The 12,420-nt window shown below is 56.8% G+C and overlaps 1 protein-coding gene across 1 annotated transcript; it reads right to left on the reverse strand.

Moving 5' to 3' along the window:
- Nucleotides 1-1,061: 1,061 nt before the first annotated feature.
- Nucleotides 1,062-12,420, reverse strand: SPACA6 (sperm acrosome associated 6). Its single transcript, XM_055411531.2, has 10 exons — nucleotides 10,052-12,420; nucleotides 9,749-9,826; nucleotides 3,739-3,807; nucleotides 3,018-3,041; nucleotides 2,569-2,646; nucleotides 2,335-2,441; nucleotides 2,253-2,255; nucleotides 1,737-1,893; nucleotides 1,439-1,649; nucleotides 1,062-1,170 (listed from the first exon to the last, which is right to left on the reverse strand). The coding sequence occupies exons 1-10, from the start codon at nucleotides 10,263-10,265 to the stop codon at nucleotides 1,137-1,139; spliced, it is 975 nt and encodes a 324-aa protein (XP_055267506.1). The 5' UTR covers nucleotides 10,266-12,420; the 3' UTR covers nucleotides 1,062-1,136.

The raw sequence follows: 12,420 nt of genomic DNA on the forward strand, positions 1-12,420 counted from the left end.
GGCAATGGGGAGCCACTGAAGGGTTTTGGACAGAGAAGTGAACTGACCTGACAAACTTTAGAATATCACTTTGGAGATTGGAACTGACATATACACACTGCTGCCACTGCTAAGTCACTTCAGTCGTGTCCGACTCTGTGCGACCCCAGAGACGGCAGCCCACCAGGCTTCCCCGTCCCTGGGATTCTCCAGGCAAGAACACTGGAATAGGTTGCCATTTCCTTCTCCAATGCATGAAAGTGAAAGTGAAGTCCCTCAGTCGTGTCCGACTCCTAGCGACCCCATGGACTGCAGCCTACCAGGCTCCTCCGTCCATGGGATTTTCCAGGGAAGAGTACTGGAGTGGGTTGCCATTTCCTTCTCCAACTCAATACTCTGTAATGACATATATGGGAAGAGAACCTAAAAAAGAATGGATATGTGTATATGTACAACTGATTCACTTCACTGTGCAGCAGAAACTAACCAACACTGTAAATCAATTATACTCCAATAAAAATTAACTACGAAAATTAAAACCTGAGCCAAAGTAGCCAAAAAAACAAAACAAGAACACTCTGGCTGCTTTGTGGAGAATGGATCGCACTGGGACAAGGCTGAGCCCACTCTCAGCCAGGGAGACCAGTGTGGATACTGCTGCAGAGATCCAGGCAAGAGATGGTGGTGGACCACAGCGAGGGAGCAACTCCATGAGATACTTAGGAAGTGAAAAGGCTGAGACTTGGAAATAGGTGAGACATGGAGGAGAAATTAAATACAACTTAGGTTTCCAGTCGAGCAGCTGGGTGGATGGTGATGCACTTGATGACACCAAGAAAGTTTTGGGGGAAGAACAGGCTTTTGGGGCGACATGAAGGTCTTTATTTGAGGTTGACTGAGGCAGGCGTAAATGTCCAGGACACTGCCGGAAATCTGGGGAGGGGCCTGGGCGTGCACCTAAAGCCCTCAGCACAGGACCCTGCACTGCCACAGCAGTGCCCATCATTATGGGGAAATGTGCATCTGGGCATATTCCGCCCTCCCCCCTAAGTTGTTTGCAGCGATCACTTGCAACGATGAAAGAATCTAGAGAGCCAAAATAGATTCTTTATTTTAAGGATGAAAATAGGATAAGGAAAAAAAAAAAGATACCTTTGTTAGTTACCGCTGCAGTACCATCGAAAAAACATCCTGGGGAAACAAGATGTTAGCGTGTGGGGTGGGGGAAGAGGCTGGGGACCAGAAATTTGGGTCCTGGAGCCTAGGTTGCAAAGGCGGGTGATGGGGCTTGTTCTCTTGGATCTGAGAAACCAGGGACTGGGGGTTATGACTACTGAGTAGGAGGGGGCTGGCGACTCGGAGTTCCGGATCTGAGGGAGGAGGGGCTGAGAAACCCAAACGTCCCAGTCTGAGTAAGGAGAGAGCCGGAGGCTAGGACTCCGGGGTCCCAGGGACTCACCAGGCCAGCACGGTCACACTGGCTGATGCTAAGGCCACAATGGCCGCGAGCAGGCACTGATTGCCCGGCGTCAGAGCCTCGGGCCTGGCCAGCAGCTCGCCCAGGCTGGGCCTCCAGGGTTCGATCATCTCCGTCTCCTGCGGCACCCAGCGCAACACTTCCCGAAAAGAGAGCTGGAGCTCGGTCTCCCCGCGCGGGGGCGGGCCCGTCACTGCGGGGACGCGCACGTCAGCAGTGCGCCAGCCCCGCCCCCGCCGCGCGGCCCCGCCCCCGCCGCGCGGCCCCGCCCGGCCCGCACCATTAAGAAAGAAGTAGAGCCGCGCCAGGGGGCGCTGGTCGTGCGTGATCACGCAAGAGAAGGTCCCGCGGTGCGTGGGCTGCACCGGCCGGATCCGCGCCAGGTAACCTTGGGCCCTCGGAATATCTCGGAAGTAGGTCGGGTCCTGAGTCCGGATCTGCGAGACGCTCGGGCTGAAGCGGCGAGAGGCCGAGGGCTGCCGGCTCCGCCCCGAGCGCAGAAGAGTCTCTCCGCCCTGACTCGCCAAACCGCTACGTGAAGCCCCGCCCCTGATCCAGGCCCCGCCCCGAGCCCCGGCCTCACCCTCTTATTCGCCGAGCGTTCACGCATGGCCCCGTCCCCTAAGCCTTGACTCCGCCTCGTGGGCCTAGTGTTTGCTCTCCCGCTTGAAACCCCTGCGGATAACCCACCCCTGGGCTCTGTCAGTGCCTTGTGAGCTTTGACCCTTACCCCCAAATGCCGGGACCGTCCCCGTGCACGAAGCATGAGTCTAGACCGAGCCTCCTCGAATCCCACTCCCTGCCTCCTGACTCTCCATCCTCTAGTGAAGCATAAACCGCCTCCTAAAGCCCTTCATGCTGGACCCGCCCCGACTCACACCTCCTGCGAACTTCCAGGTATAGGTGATCTCTTCCTTAGGCAGCTGGAAGTTCACAGTGCAAGAGAACATGGCCTGACGACCCCGAGTCACCGTCAGGTCCTGAACTGAAGACCGGTCTCGCATCGTCACCTCGGCCCGCCCACGTCCGAGCCCCCAACCCCAGCCCCTTCCCCGCTCAACCCTCTCTTCCAGTTTTTCAGGTTTATCGCCCTTCAAGGCCACGCCCCTTACCTGGGCAGTCAAGCGGGAGGTCGCAGACCTTGGAGTAGCATCCGCGGCAGCGAAAACGCCGGGTGACCTCCTGGAGTCCTGTGGGGTGGGAACGCTGGGTCTGGGGTTCCATCTGCCTCCTCTAGCCAGGGTCCCTTCGGCCACCATAAGGTCTATTTAACTTCGCTGGGTTCTACCTGCTGGACAGAATCTGGACCCCGCCTTTCCCGCGCTCATTGGCTGCCTCTCACCACTCTCCAGCCTCTAGGACCCCTATTGGTTTGCCTTGGGTTTTTTTTAACGGACCCGCCTTTCGTGCGGTTTCTGAATTGGTTTACTTACTCCTCTTCTCCTGGGCTCGCATTGGCCCCTATGCATCAGAGGCCACCCGTGCTCTCCCAAGAGTCCCAGTTTCGGCCCTTACCACATCCCTTCCCCCTGCAATTTTGAGCTTTGAATGACGTGCTTACCGCAGGGAGGAATGCAGGCCTGCACTGTGGAGAGAGAAGAAGCGTTACCACCCTGTAAGTCGCGGTAGGTGCCCACCTGAAACTCCCCTAGAGGAAACGTTTCGGGGCTGGATGCATTCATTCCTCCAAGGGACCAGAGCCAGGTATGCCGCGCTCCACCAAAGGGGCGGGGCCAAGCCTGCAGCTTCCCACCTGTAGGCGGGGCCAGGCCTGCGGTACTTCACCTGGGGACACTGCCAGCCCTGCAGCATTCCACTAAGACGTCAGGCACACGCCTGCTGCTCGCACCCAGGAGGCAGATCCAGCCCCGCTGTATTCTATCGAGCGGGACGGGCCTAGATCCCGGGCGATCATCGAAGGGGACAGAGCCTAATTAGGGGGCCCAATTAGAGGTGGGGTCAGGCTGGACGTAGCCCACTAAGACGCCCCGGATGGAAAGGAAATCTGTCACAGAGAGCCCAGGGTCAGACACAGATCCATGAAGAGGCCCGAGCTAGTCTGGGACAGGACTGTCCTACGAAGCGGTCCCAGCTAGAGATAACCTTGCATCGGAGGCGGGGCCGGACCCAGAGTGGTCCTAGCAGTGTAAGAGGCTGTGCCCAGAGTGATCCACAAGGGAAGCTCGGCTCAGAGATCGGGCCGGGGCTTGATGGGAGCGGATGGGGATCTCCGGAGTTGGGTTTTCTAATTGTGCCTGGGGGAAGGAGACAGTCTATTTTACCTTCCTTAAGCTGCAATATAATCTTCTGCATTTTCTCTGCGGCGTGAAGAAAGGCAACCCGAAAGGACCCTGGAGAGTGGAGGGAGTCCTTGTAGTAAAGACCCTTCCCCAAGGCTGCCGTAGCTCGACAAGGCCTGGCTGTCATCATGTCTGTGCCCCTCCCCGAGCCCCTGCTATCCCCAGGTCTCTGGTATATGCCACAGCCTCCTGCTCTATCTGGATGGTGGGCACACCCCCAAGTCTCCTTCTGCTGCCTCTGGACTAATCATTCTGACAGAACCCCTCTGCATCTGTGTTATCTTGTTAAAGAGAAAAGAGAGGATAAAGGTCAAATTTCTCCCATGGCTTAGGAGGCCGTGTATGATCTGGCCTAGTCTCGTCTCCCTCTCTGCGTGCTAAGTTGCTTCAGTCTTGTCCGACTCTTTGCGACCCCATGGACTGTAGCTCACCAGGTTCTTCTGTGCATGGAGATTCTCCAGGCAAGAATACTGGAGTGGGTTGCCCTGTCTTCTTCCAGGGGATCTTCTTGACACAGGTATGGAACCCACAACTCTTAAGTCTCCTGCAGTTCATCTCCCCTAATAAGGAAAGCAGCATGCTCTCTGCCACCTCAGGGCCTTTGCACATGCTGTCTTCAGTCTCCAGCACACCTCCCCCCCACTCCTACTCATCCTTCCTGTCATCCCTCATGTCACCTCCTTAGAGGTTTTCCCTGACCACAAATAAAATTTAATCCAGCCCCCTATTTTTTATTTATTTATTTTTTGGTCTCTAACAGTACCCTATCTGTTCCATTCATAGCTCTCACCAGTTTGCAAATACATATACTCATATATACATAGTGAGCATTTAAGTAAGCAAGTGCTGTGTCCTCAGAAACCAGGAAAGGGTCCCCGAGTCTTAGGAATAAGTATGTGTAGAATGAATTCCAGGATTCAACTGGAATGAGCGCCACAGCTGGAAGCCTGGGGCCACAATCCATCCGCTGGATGTGTTATATTTGGCCTGGAAAGTGTTTTTAAAAAATGACCCAGTTGCCGTCATATAAAGTTTTGGAAAAGTCACATAAAATATTTGGCATCTTTATGAAATCTGGAAGAGCTGTAACAGAGGCAGTATTTCCATGAGGCAGCAGTTGGCCGGAGCTTAGCAGCAGCCACCCACTTTAGACAGGGCACACACCCACTCTTCCAGAGTTCCCAGTCTCTTCATTTCTACCCTTCTTTCACTCTTTCTATGTTCTCTGCTCTTATGGATGTTTGAGTTTTCACCACTGTAATGGCCTTCAAAAAAGAAAAAAAGTTTGGGGACTTTCTCAAAGTGGATGGCTGCAATGATTTACAGGTGGAGTGGCTTTGGAAGCCAGAAATGTGGCAGGGTTTTGTTGTTGTTATTTAGTTGCTAAGTCAGGTCTGACTCTGTGACCCCGTGCACTGTAGCCTGCTGTGCTCCTCTGTCCATGGGATTTCTCAGGCAAGAATACTGGAATGGGGTGCCATTTCCTTCTCCAGGGGATCGTCCAACCCAGGGATCGAACCTGCGTCTCCTGCATTGCAGGCAGATTCTTTACCACTGAGCCACCAGTGCTCATGTGACAGGGTGCTATGGGCTGAACTTCGTCTCTTCCAAATTCATACGGTAAAGTCCTAAGCCCTAGTCCTTCAGAATGTAACTGTATTTGGAGATGGAATCTTAAGGAGTTAATGACATTAAAATGAGGTTTTTTGGGTGGGCCTTAACCCAACATGACTGATTTCCTTGGAAGAGAAGGAAATCTGGACACAGACACAGAGGGAAGACAGGCATTCTGCAAGCCAAGGAGAGAGGCCTCAGAAGAAACCCACCCTGCTGACACTGACACCTTGATCCTGGACTTCTAGCCTCCAGAATTGTGAGCAAATAAACTTCTGTTACTTAAGCCACCCAGTCTTTTTTTGTTTGTTTGTTACAGCAGCCCTAGCAAACTAATACACAGGGATTGCCAGTTGCCTCAAAATATCTATTTTCTCCTTAATAATATATCACCACGTTTCAGCTGAAAGCACCCTGACCCTGCCCCAGTTAAAAGACTACATTTCCCAACCTCCATTGCAGCTAGCTGTGGTCATGTGACCTAGCTGTGGTCATGTGTCCAAGTTCTGATGGTTGAGATTTAAGTTTAAGTGTGATGTGTGAGTCACAGAAAGTAGTCTTAAAAGAGATATGGTGCCATTTTATTGGCCCCTTTCCCCTTCTTTCATCATGTTGCCTGAAACTTAGATTTGATGGCTGTGCTCTAGCAGTTATATAGGACCATGAGGATAAGTTGTATACCCTAGGATGGTAAGGCAAAAAGCTGGAAGGGGACTGAGTCCCCAGTAAAATGGAGCTGCCTTACTAGTCTTAAGTGCCTACCTCAAGACTTATTTTATATGAAAAAATAAACTTCTACCTTGCTTAAGACATTGCAGGTTTAACCTTGGGTTATACCATACATAAAGGGAGGGAATTGAGGATTCTGATAAGAATCTGGCTGAAGTAATGATCATAGAAGTGATGATAGAAGCTGGAGAGAAGGGGGCTCTGAAGCCAGGAAGCAGGTGCAAAATGAGGGGTCAAGGACTTAGCAGCCTCTCTCTGGCTACATGGCAGGCAGGAGCTGTGGTCTGCTGACGGCAGTATGGTCAGGAGGATGTGGTCCAAGTGGCGTGCTCAAATGAGAGGCCGGGGTGATGTGGGAGAAGGCAGCCAAGGAATATCTATGAGCCAAACCAAACGACTCTTGGGGGAGGGTGTGTGGGATATACCAAGCAGCCATGGGGCAGGGGAGAAGCATGGGAATAAAGTAGGGATGGAGCGAAATGTCCAAAGGGGCAAGAGGCAGGCTTGTGTCAACCACAAAGGGACACGAGTTATAAAGTCTCCCCAGAGAGGTGCTTCATTGGGAGCCTCAACTTGCTGATCACCTGAGTTTGAGTCCTGTCTCTTCCAACTATGCACACACCTGTCTCACTTCCGTGCTACCCATCACATGCACTCCTCCCTGTGTGACCTTGGCCGGGTATTTAACCTTCCTGACCCTTGGTTTCCTCATTCATAAAATGGGGACAATATTGGTGTCTACTTCACAGCACTGGTGGTGAGCATTTCATGTCATACAATATAAAAGCCTCTTCCTCCCAAACTACATGCTAGGTACCATTTAATGACCATGATGGGATAATGTCTGTGTTACAGAAGAGTCAGCTACTGGCATTATCATCCCCTAATCTGAGATGGGGAAAACCAGGCACAGAGAGGTTAGGAAATTGGCCCAAGGTCACACAGCTAGATTGGAACCCATGTGAGCAAACTCCAGAGCCTCCATGGGTGGCCACTATCCGAGGTACACACACTGCCCTCAACACCACACTAACAGTGTCAGCGGCCACCACTGGGAGCCACTCTAAGTCCACCTGTCCATCTCTCCAGGCCTCCATTCGGGAGAGACCCAGGAGTCGTTCCGATTCGTCCCATCCCCATCATCCTACATACATCTGGTCCAGACATCCCCTGGGTCCATCCAGGGGAGACCCAACTTCCCCATCTTGAAAATGGAGCTATAAAACTCCACATCACGGGGCCGGTACAAGGACATCCTTTAGGAGGATTATTAACATAAATCACTCTTTGCAGACACAGCATCTTCCATGCAAGGGCAGGTTCATCTCAGCCCCCACCAACCATCACGACAGGTTCAAGTCACCACTGACCGTCTCCTCCCTGGGCCTTCTGCTTCTGCCCTTGACACACAAGGCCTTAGTCAGAACCCCTCCTTCCTGTAAAATCCTCCAAAGGGTTTCCCCACATCAAGAGCAAGAGCTGAAGTGATCATTGGGTATGAGCTGGAAAGAGGGAGTCCTTTGGCTGAAGTTGGCTCGAGGACGCACCCTAGCGGTTCCCAGTGTGTTCCCAGCACAGCCGCAGCAGCACCTGGGAACTTGTTAGAGATGTCCATTTCTGGGCCCCACCTCAGACCTAAGGCTCAGGAACAGAGGGTGGGGTCCAGGAGCCTGCATTTTAATAAGGTCCCAGGAGATTCTGACATACACTGTGGGGCTGGAGAACCACTGGCCTACATGGTCCACTCCAGCCCCACTGGCCCCAGGGCCTTTGCACTGGCTCTTTCTGCCTCCTGCAAGCTCTCTCCCCAGGTCACCTGCACAGCTCTCTCTGTTCCCCTCATTCCAGTCTTTGCACAACTGGATCTTTTCATTTGTACCTCCCCTGATCAACCTGTTTAGTAAAACGATCACCCCACTGGCCACCCCCCTTTCCCTCCCCCTTTTGTTTCCCTTCATAGCATAGATCACCAGCTGACATCTATGGCATTTCACTGATTACGTTTAATAATCAATGCAAGCAACCTGAGGGCAGGTGGCTTGCAGTTTGGGTCACAGCCATGTCCCTGGTGGTGTTCCTGGCACAGTCAATAAATACCCGCGGAACGTAAAGCCCCACCTTCTCCCAGCCCCCAGACTCTCCCTCCAGTCCATCCTCTACATAGCCCCCGAGGATCTTTCCACATCCTGAGCTGACCCTGCCCTTCCCCGGCTCATAGCCCTGTTCCTTCAGGACAGTCTCAAATCTCCCTGACTCTCAATTGAAGCCTGGATGTCCCCCAGGCCCCTTGCAGTCACTGCATCCTCACCCAGCTGGCCATCTACCCCTTCTCCTGCTCTTCCTCCCAGACTCCCTCATTTCAGATGGCCACTGCCCACTCAGGCACGGAGCCAGACCCGGCACACGGTCCCTAACCCTCCTCTTCCCTCTCCCTGAAGAGCTCATCAGACCCAGGCCTGGTCCTCTCCTCTCCACCTTCACAGATTCCCCGCCGCAGGTCTGGCCTCCTTCACCACAGCCTCCACCCTGGGCCTCCCAGCCTCCACTCCCTCCCCTGCTCCAGCTGGTTCCACACACTGCCCTCGGGGGTCTTCTGCACCCAGAGCAGGACTTGTTCCTGCTCTTTTCAAAACCTTCTGACATAGGGGAGAAGGGCATCTCCGGCAATTCTCCCCCCACCCCCAGCTCTGAGTTCCTCAGCTCTCCCTTTGTGGGTGGGGGAATCTGCAGCTGAAGTCTTCTCCATGCTGACCACCCCCTGCCCTGGGAGCCCCCGGATGGATGGGAAGCTCCTCATGTTTGTCAAAAAGCTCGGAGGCAAGAGTAGGAAGCAAAAGAAGTAATAGAACCGAGATGTAGAAATAAGTGTGGCGCCCCCAGACCACGGACATTGCCATGAACGCTCCGCCACCCATGGTTCCAGTCTCCAGCATGCAGGGGCGGGGGTTGGGGGGGGGGGGAGTCCTGTGTTACGTGACCACTGCGGCCTGGTGTGATCACTGCTCACAATGCCGCTCGGCCACAAGGGTCACCCCAGCCCTGTGGTCCCTTCGCACTGTCACACGCATGTGTTTGTCCAGAGCGTGTCTCACTCCCTCGAGATTGTCACGTGTGCCTGTCTCCCCAGATCCTCTCCCTCCCTGCTCCCCACCTGTCTTCTGGCCCCCTAATAGCCTCCACAGGTCAAAGATGTGGAATCACTTTGCTAACTGTAGGGAACACGTGTGTTTTATCCTAGAGGACGCTCTCCTTCCTGAAGTCTGTCTCCATTTGCTGTAGCCCCCTCGTCTCACTGAGTTCCCACGCCTCGCCAGAAGGCAAAGCGCTTGTCCGCTTTCTCAGATGGGTAAGTTGAGGCCTGAAGTTGGGGACGGGGGCAGTGACGCGTCCAGAATCTCACAGCCAGGGAGAGGGCAAGCCACACAGAGAGGGCAGGCTTTCACCTCCCTGAGCCCCACTGGCCTCAGACTCTCAAGTTCCTTCTGCCCTGAAGCCACCAGGCCCTGCCCATCTCTGCTCCCTGACAAGGTCACCCAGCTCCCTCAGCGTCCTACCATCAAGATCACTGTCATGTTCTGGGCTTTCTCCCTCCGCCCCTCGAAATGCTCAGACATCCATCTCCCAGTGCCACGGACCCCGCCCCACTCACCCTGGGCGGCGGCCATCTCCTGGAGAGAGTGGGTCATCTGGGTGAAGGCATCATGCAGCTGGCCCCTCTCCTCGTAGTCTGGCGGTGGGAGGCAGGAGCTGGGGGGAAACCGCTTCCCCCGGCACCACATCCCCAAGGTGGTCATCCCTCTGTCTCCGATCTCTGTTCCCCACGTCTCCATTCTCCCATCTCTGCACCTCTGTCCCTCTCAGTCTCTCCAGGCCTCTCGGGTCCCTCCCTCCGCCTAACCCCGGGCTCCCCCACCCCGGGAGGATGCTGGGGAGAAGGGGGAAGTCTCCTCACTGATCTCAGTGTCCAGCAGCCCCTTAAAGGCGTCTGCGAAGGCCTCCTCACACTTCCCGAGGTCGGGGCTGTCCAGGCCGGCGAAGATCTGGCAAATCTGGAGGCGCTCCTCGTAAGACGTGAAGCAGAGGAGACAGGCCCAGGCCGAAGGCCTGAAGACCGCGAGGGCCACCAGGGAGGGCAGGACAGCGCTCCAAGGGGCCAGCCAGGCCATGGCGAAGGGTCGCAGCCTGGGGAGAAGCTGGTGACTTTTGTGAGGTCACTGTGGTGCGGGGGAGGGGCTCAAGATGCAGGGGTCAGAGGTCAGGTCTCAGTCACCAATCCAATGTCCGGCTCCCCGCCATGGGGGTTTTCAGGGAGGAAGGGGACAGGGGGTCGGGCCTGCAAGCCCCAGGCTGGTGGTTGGGCCGGACGCCAGGCTCCCAAGAACCTCACCTGTGACCCTGGACGTCCTCACAGGTTAAAGGGTCTCAGGGACGCAGAGGCCGGCAGTGCGCTGTGTGTGTGGGGGGGCCTGCCAGGCCCTGGGGCAGGGGGAGTGCCAGAGAAACGAACATGGCACAGAGACACTGTGAGGGCCCAAAAGGCAGAAACTGGGCCACAGAGAGACACCAGGAGGTCAGAAATGCAGAAAGCACCAGAAGAGACTAATGGAGTCAGAGTTTCAGAGGCCACTGCACAGACACCCAGTGGAGATGAAAGACAGAGAAAGCCAAACAGAGATTTCTGGACGGGAGAGAAACTCTCTGAAGGTAAGGGGAGACAGCAAAGGGACGAGGACAGGAGCGACAGCCCAGCTTCTCTCCCAGGGTCCCTGCGGCAGCCCCCCTCTCCCCAGCCTGGTCGGGTGGGGCAGGGGACCAGGGTCCAGGGGTCCCCACCGGGCCGTCCCGTGCAGGGCGCAGCCTGGGGAAAGCTAGGAGGCCGTATAGTGATCTCCGTGGGTGTCCTCCTCAACTATACAACCTCCTACCTCAGCCCGGGGGGCGCGGCAGGTGGACAGACAGACGGATGGACGGACAGACGGGGGCCAGGGAGGGCGGGGAGGGCCGGGGGAGGCCCCAGCCGCGATGGTGAGCCCCCGACACGGACCCACAGACACGAGCTTGTGTGCGGCGAAGGCCCCGCAAGGTCGGTTCTACGGGTGGGTGCCAGGACCCAGGAATCCGGGCCCCCGGCCCCCTCCTCCCCAAGGAACCCAGGAATCAGTCTCTCGGCCCCTTCCTCCCCGAAGGTCCCCAGAATCCAGGCCCCCTAAACCCCACCGCTCCCTGAGAGTCAAAAGTCCAAGTCCTCAAGCTCCTCTTCTCCCCAGGGGACCCAGGAGGCCAGGCCCCCGGCCCCGCCTCAGACCCCGGGAATCCAGCCAGGCCTGCCTCCTTTGGAGAAGACTCAGCCCGGCTTCCCAGATCCCGGGTCCGAGGGAACCTCACCAGTTTCAGAGTTTGGCCACTTGGGCCAGCTCCCTCCTTGACCCTACCTGTCAGATAATCCGAAATCCAGGAGCGGGGCGGAGGCAGCCCAGGAGCTATAAACCCGTGAAAGCCGGTCTGGGTATCTGCTCCTCTCTCACCTCTGCTTTAGGCCTCTCATCAAGTACCACACTGACATCCGCGGATGCCGCCCCAAGCCCATGTCATCTCTCCGGCGCAGCGCGAGGTGCCATCGGCACCCCCATTTCGCAGGTGGGAAGGCTGAGCCCCGGCCAGTCGTGGGCTGGGGTTGGGGGGTGGCGGGGGGAGGAGTGGGAGGGGCCGGGCCTTCCAGGCAAGAGGGCGCAGCGCCCGCCCTCCCCAGCCCGGGGCTGCGTCTGTGCACCTGAGGACCGCCGCCGCGGTCCAGGGCTCGGGCGCCCTCGCTCCCGCCCCAGCTCCGTCTTCCCGGTCCTCTCTCCCGGCGCGGCCCGCTCGCCCTCGGCCTCACCTGGTCGCGGTCTCCCGCAGCCTCCGTGCGCTCCTCCGCGGCTCTGCGCTGCCCATCCGCGCCTCCCCCGCGCGCGGCCGTCCCCGGCTCGCAGGGCCTTCCTCGGGCCGCGTCTCCCCGGCCTCCCCGGCCCTGCTCGCTCTCCTCTCCTCTTTCCGCTGCCTTCCCTCTCCCTCCGGCCTTGCCCCCTCCCTCCGTCTTTGTCCCTCCCGTCCCGTCGCTCCCTCGATTTCCCCGTCTCCCTCTCCCCGCGTTCCCGCGGCCGGCCTCCCTCCCTCGTGCCTCGTCTCCCGGCCTGCGTCTCCCTCCGGGCCTCGCTCTCTCTCTCCTTCTCCCCCTCCCGGGTCTCTCGCCTCCCCCCACCCTTCTCCTTCCTTCTCGCCCTCCCCCCCGCCGCAGCGCGGAGCCAGGTCTGGAGCTGGGGGTGGGGTGGGGTGGTTCGCGCA

This window comes from Moschus berezovskii, chromosome 22 (assembly GCF_049115385.1).
Source record: "Moschus berezovskii isolate FMDL1 chromosome 22, NW_MosBer_1.0, whole genome shotgun sequence".
NCBI lineage: Eukaryota > Metazoa > Chordata > Mammalia > Artiodactyla > Moschidae > Moschus > Moschus berezovskii.